A 22,410-nucleotide genomic window follows, 5' to 3' on the forward strand; every position below is an offset into this window, starting at 1 on the left:
ACATAACAATTAATAAAGAAAGATTTATCAAATAGTTCTTAAACATGTTCGCGATCAAATGATACGTCATTCAAAGACGATAATGTTTATCGAATACAGGTCATTGTGTGCCATATAGATTGATTGTCTTTGTAACCAAGGAGTATGGAGATACTGGTATAACATACAAATGAGATGTAGGGGTATATCGTCACTGAACAAGTGACTCACCTGTGGAGCACTCTACTGTCAAGAGCAGCTCGCGAAGCATATGGACATAAGTGTCCCTCAGACTTGAGATCGTCATAATGACTTGCAAGTAACTCACTGTACTTTGGTGTTGAACTATCTGCATTTCTAATACAGTGACAGAAGGTTACTAGGTACAGTCAAGTACTTACAAAGTCTGTGTGTGGACCAAGATGGGATTGACCCCTCCATATTATAGGAGATAGGACATCACTGTATTTCAATTTAGTAAAATCTGGACTCGGATAATCCATGTGATGGATTTGAAAGATTGGAATACAATGTGGATGACTCATTCAAGGTTGACAATGAAACCCTATGTCATCCTCGAGCATTCGTGATCAAAGGGATGAATTATGTGGTAACCATATGCGTAGATTCTTGAATATCGCCTTGCATATATTCGACCTATTCGGACATCGGGAATCATTGCTAAATGACAACTTCGATTAGTATAAAAAATAGTTCCTATGCTACCATCTTAGTGTTCGAACCTATAGAGTCACACACAAGTTAGATAATGTAGAAAAAAATTAATCCAAATCTATGAGTTTAATTTGAAAGTACTTGACTTGATTGAATAAATAGATTAACTTAACTGAAAATTAAGTTAAGCATCATATGGAATTAAATAAGTTGACTATATCTAGCTAACACTAGATATAAGGTTCAGATTTAATTCGGAGATGATATTAATCTGATCAATGATCTAAGAGATTTATGAGAGATTGAATTCAAGGGCTAATTAATTTCAAATTAGATCTAATTTAATTAGGCTTGAATTGGGTTAAAAATCTAAATTAGATTTAGACCAAAATCTTAATTAGATTAGGATTGACAGGCTCTTCGAATCAGATTCGAATCGGATCCAATTTGAGTCAAATCTGATGTCATTTGATTTAGAACTAAAGAGTCTCATATACCTAAGACTCTCTCTCATGAGAGCTGACTAAAAAGGAGAGGAGGCACCATATTATTTTGCCCCATAAGTATGCGCACAGTGAAAGTTTCATGCATGAAGAGAGGAGGTGTTCTTTCTTTCTTACATCTCCTTTCTTAAGTGGGATTCCTTTTTGGACAAGGGTTTGAATCCTAACCAACTTAGAACATTGATTAATTTTGAGATGCCACATCTATTTAAGAGGGGACCACTTATCAACCGGAGGTTAGAAGTTTTTATGCAACAAACAAATTAATCATCGGTAGAGAGTTTTGTGCGACAACAAAAGGAAGCCGATCCCTTCTTTCTAGCGTGTAGGATTTCTTAGCACCTTGGTTGAAGGCATGAGGATCCAATCTTAGGCATCCCTAAGGAGAGAAAATCAGATCTCCTCCCTCCTCTTGCTTCACTTCTAAAGATTGATGCGCAGGGCTTCATCCCGCTTCCCTAGGAGCTTGGCATGCATGCGAAATAGAGGGCCTATGCTTTCAGGCCTCGCGAGGCATCGGATTCAAACAATCTCTGGGGATTTGATCCCTATTCAGCTACATATCAAGTAAATATAAAGAGTTATACTACTGCTAGATTAGATAAATTTTAAAATACACCCTGCCTATCCGATCAAATCGGATATTTTTTCTTCACCCGAGGGTGAGGCATCCCTCTTTTTCTTCGATGCAATAGCTATTGCAGCCAAGGAAGAGAGCGAGGAGCATGCTGAATTGCTCGAACATGTTGGAGGCAAGGTGGATCGGCTCGAACCCGGCCCAGGTCATTTGTCCATGCCACTGGCACAGCATCTCATGCCGCTTTGTTCGTTTTATGCCCTCGCAGGGCACCATATTGTAGATCTGGCAACCAAGATACACTTCCGACATCATCAGATCTTTCGGTCTCATGCTGGCACCAATGGCTGCCTCCACTACCTAATAATTTCTCCTGTAGCAATGGTGCCACCACCCTCCAAAGAGTCGAACATGGTAGAGTACTAGTGCAATGCCTCCATGAACCACTCCAGGAATGAGCCAGCATTGTAGTTCGCCTCCTGCCTGTCCACCATAACAATCCTCGATCGGACCGCTCGGATCATGCCCAGAACCTTCTCCAGTGCCCCTAATCGAGTGAGAAGTCAGTGGAGCTCGAGCACTAAGTTCACTGCCATCACTTCCGGCTCCTTGTCTATGCCAGCATTGCTGTTGCCATGGTCACTATCCTCCACCTCGAACATGCAAGTTTCGAGGTCGATGAGGCTGCTAGCGACATAGCCACGATACTGAAAATTGATATAGATGGTGTCCGCAAGCTGGGCAAGCCTCCAACCAACCTGCTGGAGGGCATCGGTGTTGTCAGTCTGGGGAGGGCTGATGCCAATGAACCGAAGCGACGACGAGCTGTCGGGGTGAAGGGCAAGGGCTTGCATCAATGTTGACTATTGCAGTCCTTGCTTCATGCTGAAGTCAATGATGTGGATGCGATGGTAGCCGACGAAGGCCTCGAGAATGGCTTGGTTGGCGGTGAAGAAGGTGAACTTGAGGCAGGGGCAGCTCTCGTAGAAGTGCATCTCAAGAATATCAGAGAAGCTGGAGTCAAGGGAGCAACCCTGTTGGGGGTGGACTTGGTAGTTTCGATAGAGATGACGAGTCAGTAACAGAGAAGGCAAAGCCAATTTTCAACGGGAGGGATAAATCTGTAAGTAGCTGGGGATGATGTCTTTGGCATACAGAAAAGCCTGCAATGAGAACTACAGCAGAGTAAGAGAACAATGGAGGTAGAGAAGACTGGAGGAGAGAAGGGTTTTTATTTTGCTCATCCTTTATTAAGGGCCATTTCGGTTATTTCAGAAAAAATTTATTAGGTGGCACTTGAGTCCCAATTAGGATTAACAGACTGCCTAACTATTTGGGTTAAACTAAACATAAAGGGTGTAGGTGTAGGTTTTTAAAACTATTGGCTTTAAGTGTAATTTCGACTTAATCTCAGATGAATTTTGTTAATTTATCAAATTTGAATAGACTTGTGAGTTTTCAAATCGAGTATCCTACTATTCGACTTTGACTCAAAAATTATTCAAGCTACTCAAACTCGACTTGATCTCGATAATAACTGAATCGAGTTGAACTTGGACATGAGTCGAACTCAAAGTAGCTCACAAGCAATTTAATTTATTTATAGCCCCTATTTCTTATTATATATTTTGTTAAGATGATAACCATAGGATGCACCTTGCCTCTTTTTTCTAAAGCCGTTGGTTGTGTGTATTACAAGCATTGACAATTAGCTTGCTCGGGTAGAGTGGTGCAATAGGTGACAGAGAAAGTTAGGACTGAAGACAACTACTTAAAAATTGAGGCTATTTTCCTTCTTAATTTGATTTCATTCATAGTCTTGATGGCTTAGGATGGTATATATATAATTTTGATCTGAATTCAAGTATGTCAAATACACCTACAAACTTTTCTTTGCATCATTGGATTTGAATAGCTGTATTAGAAATAGAAGTCTATAATAAAGAACCACACCAATTATTCAAATGCAAATATAGAAATTCAGTCATAATTTGATACGGCCTTCAACAAAATTTTATAGGAAATATGGCTAGAACATTTGCTTGTTAAAGTTTTCACCCATAAATCTATTGGCTTTTGCGAAGCTTGGCATGATCTAACCGGTCATAGAACCTACTGGCTACATCAAATTTAATTAGAGATTAATATTTGTAGATGGAATTATCACATATGATGATCTATACTTGGAGATGGGATTACAATAATCATAGAAGAATCAATATTAGTCAAAATGGAAAATCGTTAAAGATGTAATAATGGGGACCAAATTTTTGACAAGAGAGCAAGATTTGATCAAGAGATGGAAAAAAAATTTCTTAATCCACCCAACTCAAATCTCCTAAGAAAATTTAAGAAAATTTTAAAAATTTTGATGAAGTATTATCTAGATCTTTTTTTTAATTAATACATAATCTTTATTTATACTAATAAGACCTGCCCAAATACAATTCAAGTCAGATTCCCTTTCTAATTCAAATAGGATAGTTTTTTTTTTCAAAATAAATGTGACTAATGAAAATAAATATCAAAAATCTATTTTATTGTCTGCTATACAGATTTTGACTACTATATCAATTTTATCTTCATCGTCTACTTTTTCTCAGATTAAGAGATATATCTGATTGAAGCCTTTCCCAAACAACAGGATTTTGATTTGATTGGCTAATTTCAAGATCCATAATCTTTCAAAGTCTAACACGATATTTGACTTCTCAATGTTTAGTTTGTAAAGTATGTGTTATCCTAAATATATGGTATTACTATCAGAAACCCAACCATTCACGATCAATGCTCAATTCACTGGACTAATGGGGCATTTGGGGATTGGTGTGGTACATAAGGAGCAGCAAATATCAATTGGGCCTGGAGTGTTAGTTAGCCAATTATCAATTTCTACACAAGATCATTGTCTATGCAGTGACATAATGGTGATCTCAACAATAATGATTCATAACATGTAATGTGGGTGTAAAGATTTACACAAGTTCACGTAAAACTGTTTTTTATCCAAAAACCTTATAATATCCACTAGAATATCATCAAGTATTCCCTTTCTTCGCAAATATTTCAATAAAAGAATTGGTTTTTCTTCTTTCAAAGAAATTCTTGAATTGTTCTTAAGATACTCGTGCTAAGCTCGTTTCCATCACTCTTATCACCTAGTCATAGGGCAAACAATTTATAATATTTTTTTTCTTAATTTGACCATGCACTAGGGTTTTATCTACATTGTAGTATTCAGTGTACGCATTTCTCCTTATCCATTAATGGAGTTTCAATTTTAATAATTCTCTCACTTTTGATATCCTTGTAAAAATAATATTTTTAGATATATATATATATATATATATATATATATATATATATATATATATATATGATAGCTCTCTGATCTGTCTACTGTTAACAGATTGGTATTGCTTAGAAATAATATTTCACTTATAATCCTATAAGTGAATAACCTACTTAACTCAGTGGTTAGAGTATTGCTTTCATACGGCGGGAGTCATTGGTTCAAATCCAATATATATATATATATATATATATATATATATATATATAATATATATATATATATATATTTCAAAAAATACAACACACCTGGGTATTTAACAGGGAGCTTTAATGCACGACTCTGAACCCATCAATCTAGATATTTTATATTCAATTTGATAAACTCTATTCATTTATGACAAAGTGAAAGTGGTGCGTATTTACTCTAGTATCAGTGTGTTTGTATCAAGATTCATGGACCGTAGACAAGAAATTTGGCCTTATTCTTTACCGGTTTACCTTTACTGGAGACAATAATCTTTCTAAACCGATATATGTAAACTTCTGTGAAAAAGTGTTCTTTGGGAAAAATTTCTTAATAGTTTTAGCCAATCTCGGCATCCCAGAAAACCAAAAATATCAGTTTTATGAGAGATCTAAACATTTTTTTTTTCCAAAATACACTTTCCCAAGTCTCAATCATCAGGATATTGATGGATTTTGCCACCATTGCTTCCCAATCCGACCAAAATTTTCCAAATTACCAGTGGGTCATGTATGCCCCACTTTCTCCTGCTCTCTTGCTCCTTTCTCTCTAAATTTTGAGATCCTTTTCAATGAGTTCTTATGTGTTGTATATTGAATTGCATGAGGAAGACTTTTGACGTTATTACACAGATTTTTCTTCCTCCCATGTAATCCCCAAAAATAGTTGATAAGTCATAAACAAAACAGTTTTTTTTTTTTTTTAATCCAGAAAATTCAGACTTTTTGATGGCTTTTATGGTGTATGAACATAATTTCTTGTGAATATCTAACCAGAACAGGACGAGCCATTGCAATCTAGGAATTTTTCTAGACATATAAATCCAATGTTTGTTTTTCTTTTATTTTCTCTTCTTTACTAAGTCTACTGGAACAGTAAGATCATAAAAAATTATGATAATAATTTAGAGAAAGATCCAATATCACAAATAAGAGGTTCATCCGTCCAATTTTTCCTGATAAACTGCTGCAAATGAACCCATTCTATGGAAGCAAAATTGCAACAGTTGACATTGCTTACCATTTACATAGTCCTGAATAAATTAAGAATTTTAGGGATATAAATATTAAATAATGGATATTCCAATGATGGTCACCTGAGCATTGACCTTCCCAGTGTGTACGCCCACATGGATGTCACCACATATTTCCAATAATATATACCTTACAATTTGCTTCTCACATTAGTATTTATCCAATTTTTGGCGTTTCCAATTTTTTTTAAAAAAATAAATAAAATCTCTAGAACATTTTCTCGTGGATCACATGATTAGAATTGAGTACATACTAGACATCGCTTGTATGCTTGACGACTATAATTAATCGATCTCACCAATTTTTTATCTTAGGATAGAGTCAGAAAATAGCAAGATAAAGATTTCTATAGATTTACCAGAGAGGACCTGCTGGTCAGCCATCATTCTGGAAAAAATCAGTGAGAAAGTTCACTATCGCAAAAAAAGGCTAGCAACACATTGAAAAGCTTGCCTTCATTAGAGCACTTCTGATAACAAGTTCACATCTAAAATTCCAAGCTAAGCCATTTGTTGTAATAGACACAAGTCTTTGGTGAGATAATTCCATCTGGCGTGCATTCACCTATCCGAGGGCAAACTCCACAGGGAATTGATGATAAGGCACCTATCTTCGGACCTTCTCTACCTTTCAAGCTCTTGTAACAAATCTTTCCGGATGGAACTTTAGAAAAATCTCCTATCCCAGTACTCTTCAATTCCTCAATCTCCTTGTCCAGAACCATCGCATTAACAATTTCCACAATCTGCTGCATGGTACATTCAACTTTGAATACACGCGATTCTTGGATGGATTTGTATATAGCTTCCATAGTGGCAATCTGGAGTCTTTCAATATGCTTCAAACACTGCTCTCTTAGAATCCTAATGAATTCTATATCAAGACTTCCATCTGAATACCATGAACCACCCGAGATTTCTTTTGATGGTTCGAACTCCATAGCCATGTAAATTTTTCTTGCCTTGTTGTGAATGTTAACAACATCTTTTATAAGATTTTTGTTTTGGAGAGACTTGAGGGTTTTGGTGACAACAGTGGTTTGAAGACCTGTCTCTCTTTTCATGTCAGCTGTCCATATTCCAATGTTTTGCTTGCTCCTAATCAACTCATAGAGGATACGCTCGGTTTCAGACAGCGCAGGAAGTTTTGGCTTTGAGTCAGGATGTGGTCGCTTTTGGGGTAACATTGAAGAAGCACTCATGGCTGCTGCTGCTCATAGATTCACCACAAAAGCAGAATAAGTAAAATAAGTAAACTAAAATGATGCAAAATATTACCACAATGTCTTTTTGCTGTTTATTGCCCTTTCAACATGCACAAGTGTATAATGCAAAATAAGACTTTGCAATCAAAGAAATCTAATAAATTCGCCAAACATTATGTTCTTCTAGAGCAAAACCTTCTTTTTTTTCTCAAACTGAACGAAAGTTAAAAGGATATTTCAGGTGCAGGCATATTTAGCCTTCATAAAAGAAAATAATCCTTTAAATGTCAATATTTTTAAACATCAGAAATCGATACTCCCAGAAACTCCAAACAAGCAAGCTTCACTATAAGTGGACCCTATTTAATACTTGGATATTTGTGCGCACGCGCGCACACACACACACACAAAAAGCCAGCATAAAGCCTGGATGAAAAGTGTCCGGGACTGAAAACTATGTCAAACTATTTCTAAATCAAGTTATGGAAGAAATCGTTAGAAGATAACAGCTTAAAACTTAGAAATGTAAAAATGAAAAAATGACCATGCAATGCAAATCTATGAAAATATATGAATTTAGATGAAGCCATGGTCAAGATATAGACCTAATTACACTTGTGATATTTTAACTACCTAACTAAAGAGCCAACACACCAAGGATTTGGGTTAAAAATTTAGATTCAGTCCCCTTAAAGGTCCAAGTTTGGATGGGAGGTACCCAAACCTGACTTGATCTGATCAGACCCAAACTTGATATTGTTCTGTAAAAGTGAGCAAACATTGCCTCTTTTCAAAAAGACAAATAAGCACAAAAAGAGACCTAAGCCAGCGCAGGATTACTAAGCATAGGTGTATGGTACAAGGCAAATTTACCTCCTATATTGGTTATTTTTTGCTGCCTGTAACAAAAGAAAAATTGAACCAAAAAATGAAAGAGAAGTTGGGATCATAATCAGGCAGTGTGGCACAAAAGAGGCAAAAGCCTTTTGGCTAGTGGGAGTGGGAGTGGGGAAGCGAGAGGGAGACATACCAGGCAAGCTTAGATAAAGAAATGGGGAGGAAGAAGTACTCAGAAGGTATCAACACAATCAAATATAGCACCATGGAAAACCTGACACAGTACAGATTCAAAAATAAAATATATAGAGGTGGAGATGAATAGAAAATTGGGAAAAAAATTTCAAGTCACGTGAATACATTTTTTTCCTTGACTATTACAAAACATGATTTGTCCATTGCATGTTTATCCCAAGGCCAACAATATGTTTTGATGACTTGATTTCTATGTTCTCATGACCTAAAGTGAATCAAGGACAAAATCCAAATCCAACCTATTCATATTTTTTTGGTTCAACATACGTGATCCAAATCTTACCCAAATAGAAATGAAACAACTTTGGTCGAATAAGTGGCTTTACTGAGTCAGGGAAAGATAGGATATGGATCAGATATCCATAGTCAATTTCGTTTTGTGGATGTAATCATACCAATTGATGTCAACAAATACAAAAATTTATATCCATTGTTACTTGCAAATGGATATGGATACTAATATCTATACTCAATCCACACATACATGAAAAGTTGGTGAGGAGCTTAATGGTTTAATTATCCTCAACATGGTCTGGTATTGGATCCAACAACTATAGATGCAATGAAGCAATGAAAAAATATCGACATCTTCAATTGACAATATCTCAATGTTGGATCTATGTAGTAACAGCAGCCAATATATGTGACATGTGTTGCCCTAATATGAAAAAAATATTCTTCCTCTGTGGGAGCTAAAGTGTATGTGGTCATTGGATGGCTACTTTGTTAGCCCTCTCTTATGTGCCACGGCCGACCTGGATATTATCAAAAGAAACAGAAGATATGTAACTTCTTTTTTTTTTCAAGGAAAAAGATCAGGCAAGCCTAATCACTAGAATATACAACTTTCAGGCAGATTGGCATGCGGAGAGTAAATTTGGTGCTATCATCCACATCAATAGAACTGGGATTAAATCACTCTTTGTCAATGGTTTCTGACTGCATGATTGTGAGATACAAAATTTTTGTCCTATGGATGCAATTTGGTTCAGCTCCAAGTACCACACCTGATACCAAGGTTACCTTAGAATCTATCTAAAAAATTTTCTTGCACATTAAAAATATCCAACAACATCCACATTCAGGTACCAGCATGCAAAAACATAACATAAAGATAATATACAGTGTTGTTTAACTGCAGACTAACAAAGGATTCAATGCCCCATAAATGCAAAACATCACGTGACCGAATAGAAAAAATTGACTATAAAACACTGCATGAGTGAAGGGAACACACTGTAAATTTACTCGCATGGGCAGCATTGCATACTTGCATTTTCAAATTTTCTGGTAATATCCACTTTGGGCAATAACTAGGAATAAGCTAATACTAGAAGAAAGATAGAACAATATCTTTCGACTCAACAATTGCAAGAATTAGAACCAAGTTATCTTTTTCCCATTTGGGTTTTTTTTTTTTTTGGGGAATAGAGGACAAGGGAGTAAGACAGGCAAGAAGGGACGACGGGGACCTCTAAATCAGACCTTTGAACATCTTGTTTTCATGCGGATATCTTGGTCAAGAGCACCAAACTACAAAAGCACATTTCTATGAGAATAATATAGAGTGCCGCTAGAGTTGAAACTTACTTACTTGAGCGTGAAATTTCTGTAACGATATTCTTCCAGGGCGATCCCTTATCTATTCACAAAAAAAAAAAAAAAAAAAAAATGTCCTTCCCGGCGAGTGAGAGGGGAGGACTTGTGTCGATATGCGTCAGCAGATAGGGGGATCTCAGATTTGGGGAAGGATCAGGGAGAACGAGAGAGATGGGGGATTAGGGATGTTGAATGAGAGAGAGGGGAGAGCGGGGAGGGAAGCGGAGAGAGAGGTCGCCGGGATAGGAGTCGGAGTGGGCGGGAGGGGGTTGGGAGAGGAGGGGGAGGGAGGGAAAGGAAGTGGATGGAGAGAGGGAGGAGGATGCGAACGCCCGAAAGAGTGGAGAGCGGGGGGGCCAGATCGTCGCCTACGACAACGACTCCTTCCTCGACGACCCACTCTTCTCCTTCTCTAAAGGCCATGCTAACCCCTGCCGACGACGTGCAGCCCGATTTCCCATCTCTCTCGGAGAAGAACAGAGAAAAAAGAAAAAAAAAAAACAGAGGAAGAAAGAAGAGAAGGAGGAGTTTATTACCTATGTTCGGTGAGGAATCAACGGGACGGGGTTTTGGAGCAGAGCAACGGGACGGGGTTTTGGAGCAGAGCAGAGTGGCGAGAGGGTTAAACAACCTTTATAAAGCAGAGTGGCAAGGCGGATCCTAGAGTTTGCCTCCCTTAGGATCTGTTTTCCTAGCCGGAAACAAAGAAAAGGAAGACTCCCCAACCTGAGATCCCGCCTCCGCCACGGCTCCAACCTGAGATGGCGGGAGGGGGTTGGGAGAGGAGGGGGAGGGAGGGAAAGGAAGTGGATGGAGAGAGGGAGGAGGACGCGAACGCCCGGAAGAGGAGTGCGAACGTCTTGAAGGTGGGCGACCGAAACCGAGCGATTCGGGATGTGAAGTAACTAGGGAGGGCTGAAGGGGTGTAGATGGGGCGGTGGGGTTAAGCGGATGGATACGGGCTATGATGAATCAACGTCTACGATTGATCATATTTTTAGAAAAAAAAAATGCGGCTACAATTGATCATAATTTTAGAAAAAAAAAAAAATACGTGGTTTAACTTGTTAAAACTGGTTTAGGCTTTGCCTAAAATAATGATTTAAAGTATAAATTTTTATATATTATTTTTTTTATTTTCTTCAATATCTAATTGTTATGTATCTTTCTTAAATTCATAAATTTTATTTTTTTTTAAAATAAATAAATTTATTTGTACTTAAAAAATTTTGTTCTCACACATAATGTATGCTCACAAATACTTAGTATAAAGCATAAATTATGAAAATCATACACATAATGAATGCTCACAAATATTTAGTACATGAACATAAATTATGAAAATCAGATCTTAATTACAAATTATATTTTTTATCTAAACAATGTAGCATTTCTATCCTCGTAATTAGATAAATTCTTAGAAAGAGGAACAATCCCACTTTCTAGATTCGGCTCTAGAAAAAATCATAACCATTGTGTAAACTTCTCTATTCGGCCCCTCCAAGCCTCCCACTTGATTGAGACTCAAGAGAATGAATCTAAGCTTCTCTATTTGGTCGCTTTGAGCGTCCCACATGATTAAGACTTCTGAGAATGAAAAAAATAAAGAAAAAATCATAGAAAAAATTTCTTTTGCCTTTGAGAAGAAATAATTTAATGATGCTTCACAAATGACTGTTTGGCTGAAAAGATGGAATAGATGGATTAAGAAACTTTTATTACAACTTAACCCTAGAATGCAGTCTAAAGACATCTATCATTTGCTGTAAATAGAGGGATAGATGAAGGCAAAACATAATATTTGTTGGCTATATTGTCTCTTTTAAGCCATCTTTTTCTTATTTGAGTATTGCTATATGGATCTTATTAGAGTTCGAGATGGATCGAATATCGAAAAAAGTCCATCTAACAGCCATCCCTAAGCTTATTACAACATTAGATGCATGATTAGCTCATTGCATTTTCAAGCCAATATGTTGTATTTTAACATGATTCTTTTTGGACTTTTTAGATTGATTTTAAGAATTTATATCCAAATATATAAAATATCTAGATTTATTATATCCAGGTGAAAAAAAATCAAAAGATTAAAAAAAAGTTGGTTGTATCAACTGGATGACACTAATTTATCAGAAAAAAATTTTTTTTTTTGAGTTTTTAAGATTAATTTTAGGATTCTATACTTAAATTTATTATATTTAATTCAAAAAAATTTCAAAGATCAACAAAAAAAAAAGTTAAAAGTTTCGATTGTATGAAATTATAATATATATATATATATATTTAATTTAAAAAATTGATAATTAAAAAATAAGATTAAAATTATGGACTATATTTGGTTATTGATTTTAAGATTTAATATTTAATATTTAAATATTAAATATTTAAAATTATAACTTATTTTTTCAATCATTTTGATTCATATTTTATTATGGAACTCAATTCAGTAATACTCTAATAAAATATTTTGATATTCATATTTTCAGTTTAGATGAAAAGGTTATGGTAGATAAAGATCAGCATGAACGTAAGTTTATCGGCTAATGAAAATACTACATGTTATATTGTATAAAAAAATTATATATTGAAAAAATATTTTAAATTTTTACTTTGATTCAAGTTAAATCCGACTACGGAGCGCAAGTTACACACTCGTAACTAGGCCACGGAGTATCTACCTTATCGATACTAAAATCAGTCATTTTTATTCTTATAGAAGCTTCGCAATTTTTTTTTTAATCTAGCCATATATATTGTTGTCTTAGTAGTGGCAACTCCTAAGCAATTAGGTTTACAAACTGAAGGACAGGTATGAAAAATCGAAATGCTAAAGAGGCATCATTTAAAATCACTTTGAAAATTTGCTGAAATAATGCATTCATAAGCTGCTAGGGTTAAGATGTGCAAGATAAGTAACATAATGCTGACAATTTATTGTTATGAGTTGCTTTGCATATTCTACTCATCAAGTAAACATAAACAAAATCATGCTTTATCTTTGACAAACAAGTTTTATTTCCACTACAAGGGCATGTAAATTTCGAGGGACAGAGAAAGAAACCTCACAATAATGATGATTTACTGCATAAAACAAAAATCATGTGTAGGTTTGGATATATCAAAGAGAAAACTGCTGCTTACTACACTTAGTTTTGGCCAATTTCTTCCTTCCCTTCTCAACCTTGGGGAACCTTGTCTTGCAAGCCTCCCTTTTCTCTTCTTTCACTTTCCCTAGCAGCCCTCTTCTCAATAAGACCCATCTTGATCAAAAAACTCAACAAAATATTTGTGTAATAACTATCCTCTGCAAGAACTATTCTCAGTGGAAGAGACAACCTCAACTAAGTCTCATGTCGGGTTGGCTTAATTAAATGATACAACCATCAAACAAGAAAAGAAAAAGAGGAGACAAACTCATTTAAGCAGCTAGAAATATCATGTGATGAATCTAAAGCTGCAATAGATTAAACTATGCTGTGAAAAATTTTTTATTTACCGAGCACACAAATATTAAGCTATATCGTGAGTCCTCGTTTTGAGAACTATCAGCATGAATTAGAATTCAAGGTGCATCTTTTAATAGATTCATGATTTGAGACTTTCATAATACTAGAAGATGGGATACACTGATGTAAACCTTAGTACTTTCATAATATTACAAGATCGAATTATAAAATATTGCTTGCAGGTTCTTTGTGATGGATTAAATGACTAATAATATCAATGCAAGTCTAACAAAACAAGGAGAAAAATATAAATAAGGCTACAAAAATCCTACAATCATAGAATTGCAAGCAAACAAATTCGACAATAGTATCTACTTCATAAGAGTACCTGTAAAAACCTTATAGATATGAAAATGTTAGATTATCTTGCTAGTAAATTCTATTGGTGGTTATATTAGAGACTTAGGCTAGAATCTTACCTTCATTAGGATTGAAGGCATGTGAATGTAGTTCTACCCACTATTATAGAGCTCTTTGCTTAACACCCCCACCATCACCAAAACAAAAATAGATATAGAGGTATACATATGACACATATATGATATTTCTCAACTTTTTGGGGGGCTTTATAGCCTTTTGTGTTTTGTTAATTGTAGTTTTCCATTTATGATGTTAATGAAGTGGGTGAGTTTTATCTTATCTATGTCAAAAAAAAAAAATAAAAAAAAATGATGTGCATGTGAGTAACCGGTTGACCGCAGAAAACTAATATAAAGTAATATCTCACTATATAACAATTTATATATCCTCTAGGGTTTGTTTTCATGTTTAGTCCTTATGGACCCAATTAGGTGAGCTTTACTAATTCGCAAGTGCTTGAACACTATATGTACATGAGATGAATCTACTATTCCCACCGAGCATTGATCAATGGTGCCTGGTAGTGCGTAATTTATCTTGAGGGTCTCTTTTAAGAACATGAATTAGAGTTTAACTTAGAGATTGGAACCCTAACTTTTTTTTTCTAATGATATAAAACAAAGAATGATTTTCAAAAAAAAAAAAAAAAACAAGAATACAAGATGGATGAAGATTTTTTTTTTTTGATAAGGTGGAGTACTCATATAACATAAGTACAAATATAATCAATAAGATTAGAAAATAGAATGTCCCAAAAGGGGCAAGGCAGAATGACAGGAACCGTTCTTAAAGCTTCTCCAGAGTGCTCGATTACGAATCTGACAATCTAATCCACTGTATTGTTCCTCTCTCAATAGACATGTCTGACGTCTACAGAGGTGCAACCCTCCAACAGCCGTTCTTAAAGCTTCTCCAGAGTGCTCGATTACGAATCTGACAATCTAATCCACTGTATTGTTCCTCTCTCAGTAGACATGTCTGACGTCTACAGAGGCGCAACCCTCCAACAGCTTTCTGATGTCGGAAATAAGTAGGTGCTCCAAGACGGACCCCGCTACCCCCACGACCAGCTCACCACCATAGTAGAGTCCCCGTCAAACAATAGGCTTACCAGTCCGAACCTCTAACCACACGTACTTATTGCCCTCCCAGATAGCCCACAGCTCCACACTAGGAATAATAGGCTCGAAGAGATGGATCCCACCAGCAACAATGAGCCCAAAGTGAGAACTCCAAATCACAAAGCAAGTACCGCCATAGCTAGCAATCATGCTACCGTTGAAGTTGACCTAGAGCCAGGTTGGGGGTGGGAGCTTTCAAGTGATAACGACCTTATAAGGTGTTGCGGAGCAAAGAGGGAGTCCAAAATATCCTGAGTCAAGAAGGTCGAACCAAAGGTAACATGGTCAATGATCTCTGTGGACTAGATAATAGCCTGCTCCAACATAAATATCAGTGACTGCCATCTAGCCTCAAGCACACCACTATTTCAAACTAGCCAAATATGATAGGTGATATAGACCACCCTAATGCCCAAAAATCTAAAGGCCCCTGCCCATGTGTTCTATTGCAAGGCCTCCACAAAAGTCTGTATTGACCCACCAAATTGGAACACTGCTGGAAGGAAAATGGCACATCTCCAAACATGAGCAGCTTTATGGGATAGAAAGAGGGCATGTTCAATTATCTTGTTGACCAGACCACACACAGAATAAAAGGGTGGAATGTCCATCCCCTGAGCTCTCAGAAAGGCTCTGATGGGAAGGTGACTCGTAGAGACCTTTCAAAGGAAAAGGCTAACTCTTGGGTGAATCCTAAGCCTCCAAATCTATACACCATCAAGCCTCCTCGATGGCTCTCTCTTATAAAGATCATATAGCTCCCTAGCCACCACCCGAGAGGTGCATGGGTCCTCCAAACCCCAATATCCAGACCACCATGAACAAGAATAGCCAGGGAAAGTATCCTCTAAGCCAACTGGTCATCAAAGTAGCGGGCCACCCACTTCCTATCCCAACCTCTCTCTCTTGCCTGAAGTAAATCCTAAACCCATCTTGACTCCCCTACCTCCATGCGGATGAATGTCAACCAGTGGCACAAAGATAGGTCAGCCACCTAGCTATCCCTAATGATGTCCATGGATTGCCCATCACTTATCACCAAGTGGTCAAAGCCAGAACCTTTGGGGCATGAAAGCAGATCTCCTTCTATATGAAGGAGCAATGCTGAGTGACATGAATGTCCTCGTCGATGGTCCAAGCACCATACCTCGCTTGCATCATGGCACTCAAGACACTAACAAGCTGAAAAAAAAATCTAATAGCATGTCAAGCTATTAGGGCATCTCACGCACCTCCAAGGACTGAATGCCGAGTCCCCCTTCGCTAATTGGTGGACAGATAACCTTCCACACCAGGAGGTGCACCCTACACCTGCCAAGGTGTGAGCCCCAAAGAAAGTTCTTGAATAGCCACTCTAGCTTCTAAAGGGAAGCCTTCAGGACAATGGTGTTAGACAAGAGATATATCGGGATAGAGCTGAGGACAAACCTGATCAACATCATCCTAGCCATCATGGATAGAGCTCTGGCCTGCCAACACTCTATCCGCTCTTGGATCGAAATCTCCATATTAATACACTCTGTCCTCTAGAGTCTCCATCCAATAATAAGGATGCACAGGTAGTGCATGAGCCTGGTGCACTCGGTGATCCTCGAAATCTCCCTGATCACCTACTTGTGGCACACACTGGTCTTAGGGTAGAAATAAACTATTGACTTGAGGAGGTTGACGTTCTACTTAAAGTCAGTATAATAATCCTCCAAAATCCTTCTAAACACTTCTGCAATCCAAATGGAGGCCCGACTTAATAGAAGCAATCATCTAATAAACAATAAGTGCATGGCTAATTGGGTCCCAGGGGCCAAAATATAGGGATCCACCTCCCGCCCCAGAGATACACCTGTTAGGCACGAGAGAGAGCATCAGAACTAATAATGAACAGTTAGGGAGACAAAGGACAATCTTGATGAAGATTCACAGTAGAGTGGAAGAAGTCCATCGGTGTGCCATTGATCAAGATAGAGAAGGATAATACTGTTAGATGTATGCACTAGAAGTCAATATGACAGTCACATAGTAATAATTCTAGGATATATATTTATACTTAAACTATTGATTCATCAATAAAATAGATTTTTTCTATCCATTCTTATTTTATGTGTCCAAAAATCATCCTAGGAATTAATAATTTAAAGATACATATTTTCAAGAGTTGAAATTTAGAGATATGTATGATTAATTCTTAAAATACTTTTGATCGATGGATCATTATGTGGACGATGATCGATCTGATTAGATTGACATATGGATCGCTTTTTTCTGGATAGACGAGTCTCTAGTATACGGTATAGACACATTGAGTGGGAGTGTGGTAGTTGTTAGAGAACATCGATACTGAACGTGATTAAATGAGAGATCACATGGATACCTACTCACTCATCAGTGATCTTTTCGATATTATAGTGGTGTGAGTAGTTTTTTGATCTACGGTGCCTCGGCTACTCACAATAGAGTTACTGTAGTTTGACTGCACATAAACATGATCTCCTAGTCATTTGGATCTTTGTAATGTATATTGACTACAGTAGATTTACTGTAGGAGTAGGATATGCATCTAAATGAGATCTATCAATCTTAGTAGATAAAGAGAAATCTTATGAAATTTGAAAAAATGAGTCTTCAACTCTGTGGCCACAGCAAGGTGATTAATAGAAAGGAGTTTCTATCAGTATCATAATTTAGACTTAAGCTAATCAAATCTTTGATGTGATGGATATTTAGGTTTGATAAATTTTTATAACCTCCATCTTGTTGGGACTCACAATAGAAGGACTGAATCATACGATAACTACACCTAAAAATTTTAATTATTCTATTCTACTGGATTGCTATTATATACTGCTAGATGTCACTAATGGACTATGAGAACTCATTAAGATGATGGCCTAGTAGCACCTGAAAAACAGAGGGAAGTCATTCGGATTGGGTGCTTTGTCCTTAGCCAAAGCCTAAAGTGCCCCCCAAATCTCATCCCTAGACACTGTGGCAGTCATGATAGTATTCTCCAAGTATAACACTTGTGGGCCAGAGGGGGGCCAAAAAAATCCTGGTACCCCCTAACTTTGTCATTCATCTTAATCTGAAGAAGCTAAAGATCTTCTACCTAACCTCATCCTCACTATCAATCCGCTGACTCTGAGCAGCCCTTAGAGATTAGATTTAGTTCCTATGCCTTCTAAAGACCGTGGCTTGATAAAAGAATCTGATATTCCTATCATCCTCTTTGATCTACTAAATCCTCGACTTCTGCCACCACAAGACCTTCAACTACAGCAATGAGTAGTGCAAGAAAAGCCTGCCCTAGAGCTCAGCAAGGTCATCAAATGACAATCCTCCCACCCTCTCCTTCCTAAGTTGCAGCTCGATGATAGAAACCTCAACCTCATCCAATCTCTTGAAAATGTCATCCACCTCCATCTAATTCCACCTACTTAGCCTATGCCTAGTCAACTCCAACCTATGGGTGATCCAGCATATAGGACCACCCCAAACTGGGAGTCTCCAAACCTCCCAAGCAATATCCTAGGAATGTGGAAAAGATAATCAAAACTTCTCGAACTGAAAGGGAAAGCAATACAAGAAAATAGAATCTGTGACAATCAGAATCGGATAGTGGTCAGAGGCTATCCTCAGTAAGTGGCGCACCTGATAATTCAAGAATCATTGAATCCAATTAGCCATGGCAAAGGCCCTATCGATCCACTCCCAGACCCTAGCTCTGTCCTATCAGTTATTGCATCAGATAAATCTTAGATCAAAGATGTCAAGGTCCACAAGCCCATTTCTTACAATAAACTCCCTGAATTTTCTAGTCTCAATATCATTTAAAAAAGGTCTACCATTTCTCTTCTTCTATGGCCTATCAATACAATTGCAGTCACCTGGAACCAGAGATGGAAGGTCTAGAACAACCAATCAAAACACCTCCTCCTACTACATCCTTTGCTCTCTATACTCAATGCTAGCATAGACATCAGAAAAGATCCAAGAAGGTACATTAATCTCAAAAATAATGGCTATAATCTATTGTCTACTATTGTGTATTACATCAATATAAGGAGCCCCAATTCTCTAAACCACTATGACCTACTAACCAAACCGTAAGAGTCTATAGCATAGAAGCCCCACAAAGGAGGAAAATATCAACAGGCTCGCTCCAAACTTTTGCCGACCAAGTGTCTCGAGCAACATGTAGAGGTCAAGACAGTACTGGTGCACCAATCTCATATATGTAGAAGTGCTCAGATCTTTGAACATTCCAAAGTAGGATCCGTATTAGTTGACATCAGCAGTTGGGCTTCCTAACCTCTCAGCATGATCCAAGTATTCTGTCTTACTCTTTGCATGCCCTTTACAAATCACTAGGGCCTCTCTGATGCGGCCCACCGCCAACTTATGCAAAACTTCACCATCATGGACTGACCCACCCAACGTACATGCCCCACACTCGGCTGAATCACGGGACTAAATACCACCTAATGGTGGTTCACATGCAATGTGTGAGGGCAGTGCCCCCTCGGAAGAAGGGGTGTATGCCTCCCCGCTTCGGCCTAGCCGGGGCTGGAGTCGGTGCCACCAATGAAGGACTTGCCAGGCTCGCTATTGAGTTAGCTCAGGTAGTTTAAGTAGCAGCTTTTTAAAAAAATTATTTTCTCTTTCCTATAAAATATTGTAATAGTTGGGCCTACAGATTAACAACAACCACCACAAAAGGGAGTAAAGCCACGGCTTCTGTTGTGTGATGAAGAATTTCTTCAAGACGATGGGAGAAGTTTTTTTGATTTGAATGAACCTCCCGATGATGATAATTTGGAAAATTTTGAGGAGGTGTCAACTGGTTTGAGAGATTAAAATTTAATAGAAAATATATATAAGCCATCCATTGGTTAATGCTTTCTCGGCGAAGAAAAAGCTTTTATTTCTATGAAAATTATATCAAAAGAAATGGTTTTGCAATTCGAAGAAGCAAGTTTGTCAACAAGAAAAGATAAAAAAAAAAAGGAAAAACATGATTTTTTTTGCCATCGTGAAGGAAAATTAGAGCTCAAAATTGTTGATTTGTCTAAGAAACAATGAAATAAAGAATCACTTAGATGTGAATGCAAAGCACATATGCGAATCACATTAAGAAAATTATTTGATATTCTTTTTGAGAGATGGCATATCACTGAGTTTGTTGCAAATCATAATCATAATTTGTTATCTTCTAAAGAAGTGCATTTTCTTTCATCTTACCCTAGTATTACTAAAGAAGATGAAAAATGCATTCTCTTGCCGAAAGAAGAGGGTTTTTCGATTAGGCAAATAATGTGTGTTATGGAGCTTGAAAAGAATATGAAACATGGGCACGTTCCATTTTTTTTCAGTATATTCATAATATTTATAGCAAAATTTATTGAAAGAATGTAAAAAATGATGCTATGGATTTTCTTCAACATTACAAACATGCTAAAGATGAAGACTCTAGATTTCAATATACTTTTACACTTGATGATGAAAAAAAGTTAGAGCATATTTTTTGATCCCCAACTCATTATTTTAATTGGTACCAAAGGTACGAAGATGTTATTATTTTTGATACCACATATAGAATAAACTTTTATGACATGCATTTTGGTGCCTTTGTTGGTGTTGATAATCATGGGAGGATAGTATTGTTTAGTTATATACTTCTATGCAATGAAACTATAAGTGTATCTCAATGGTTAATGAAGGTAACATAGCGATTTTTTTTTTTAACTTTTTATACACTTTATTGTTCTATTATATATATTTTATTTGTTTGAATTTAATTGGTAGAATTTTTATATTGTTGATGAAGAAGCCACCTAGGACAATACTAACTATCAAGATCTATGGATGACATAGGCAATTGCAAAAGAAATGCCATCCATAAAACACAGTTTTTGTATATGGCATATAATGGCTCAATTTAGTGGTTGATTTATTTCAATTTTTCAAAATTAGTATTTAAATTGGTGTGCTAATTTTATAAGTTATACAAGTTAGACACCCCTAAAGAATTTGAGCATCAATGGTATTTAGTGATTGCACAATACCACTTATTCACAAACAAGCACATAAATGGTTTGTACTAAATTAAGTGCTTCAAGGTGCCAGTTTACCTTCGTGACTACTTCTTTGGTGGTATAACAACTATAGGAAGATCAAAAGCATAAATGTATTTATAAAGAGATTTGTCACTTCCCACACAAGCTTAATCCAATTTATTGAACGGATAAGTTTACTTCATTTAATGTGATAAAAATTTAAATCATAGTTAAGAATTTTTTTGCATATTGTTTGTTTAATTTTTTCTATGCCATTTTGAAACTTCTTTCTAATTTGACATGTGAAGTATAAGTTGATCTTGCCATTGAAGATGTCGACGAAGCACAATTGCACAATATTACGTTAGAGAAATACAATAGATCTTCTTTGAAAACTATTTCACCCATAGAATAGCAAGCATATGATACTTTGATACTATTTATTTTTAAAAAATTTCAAGAAGAGTTTGGAAGAGTAGTTGGGTATATGGTGCATGAAGAGAATAATATTGAGTTTATAATGCAACACCATAAAAAAATTCATAGTCAAAGGCACAGAATTTCATGGGATGGTGAGATGGCTATTTGTAATTGCAACTATTTTGAATTTTAGGGATTCTTTATCATCACATACTAAGTGTTTTCTTTCATAAAGATTATTTTGAAGTCCCTTCCAGCTACTTGCTATCATGTTGGTGCTATAAAGAATTTCAAAATGCACAAATGATGAAATGTTAGTAGACCTTGAAGCATCGCCTAATGGTAATCCTTTGATTGATGTAGCTAGCATTGTTCGCCACCCTCTAGCATCAAAGACAAAGGGGTGACCCAAGTAAAAATGATCGAAAGGTGGAAAAAAATTAGAAAAACAAGTGAAAACTTGTAGACTTTGCAAGGGTGTTGGTCACAATATTGTTACGTGTCCAAAGAAGGAGAATATTCATAAAAATCATGCTACTACAAGTGGTGCTAATAAGCAAAAAAATAAATGTTTCAAATTATAATGATTTAAATCCTATTTTTTGCTTAAAATTTTAGAGTGGAGATATGTAATGCTTTGACATTTTGTATTCCATATCACTCATTTTAAAATTCAAAAAAATATTCTTTTTTTAATCAAGATTTGTATTATGATAAATATGATGAATTATTTTTGTCAACAAAATATTCAA

The 22,410-nt window shown here is 36.5% G+C and overlaps 1 protein-coding gene and 1 pseudogene across 7 annotated transcripts; both read right to left on the bottom strand.

Annotated features, from left to right (window-relative positions):
• Window positions 1–1,809: 1,809 nt before the first annotated feature.
• Window positions 1,810–5,628, bottom strand: LOC105049708 (DELLA protein SLR1-like; annotated as a pseudogene).
• A 1,007-nt stretch (window positions 5,629–6,635) lies between these two features.
• LOC105049691 (uncharacterized) lies at window positions 6,636–11,105 on the bottom strand. Of its 7 annotated transcripts, none has more exons than XM_073242389.1 (2): window positions 10,738–11,105; window positions 6,636–7,512 (listed from the first exon to the last, which is right to left on the bottom strand). In XM_073242389.1, the coding sequence occupies exon 2, from the start codon at window positions 7,505–7,507 to the stop codon at window positions 6,794–6,796; it is 714 nt and encodes a 237-aa protein (XP_073098490.1). In that variant the 5' UTR covers window positions 7,508–7,512; window positions 10,738–11,105; the 3' UTR covers window positions 6,636–6,793. The 7 variants fall into 7 exon arrangements, with proteins under 7 accessions (XP_073098490.1, XP_073098489.1, XP_073098491.1 ...); XM_073242388.1 differs by having other exon boundaries at window positions 6,636–7,515; XM_073242390.1 differs by lacking the exon at window positions 10,738–11,105 and adding an exon at window positions 10,197–10,703.
• Between the last annotated feature and the right edge of the window lie 11,305 nt (window positions 11,106–22,410).

Source organism: Elaeis guineensis, chromosome 8 (assembly GCF_000442705.2).
Source record: "Elaeis guineensis isolate ETL-2024a chromosome 8, EG11, whole genome shotgun sequence".
NCBI lineage: Eukaryota > Viridiplantae > Streptophyta > Magnoliopsida > Arecales > Arecaceae > Elaeis > Elaeis guineensis.

Coding starts and splice junctions, on each gene's coding strand:
- LOC105049691 (XM_073242389.1), bottom strand. CDS start 7,507: ATGAGTGCTTCTTCAATGTTACCCCAAAAGCGACCACATCCTGACTCA.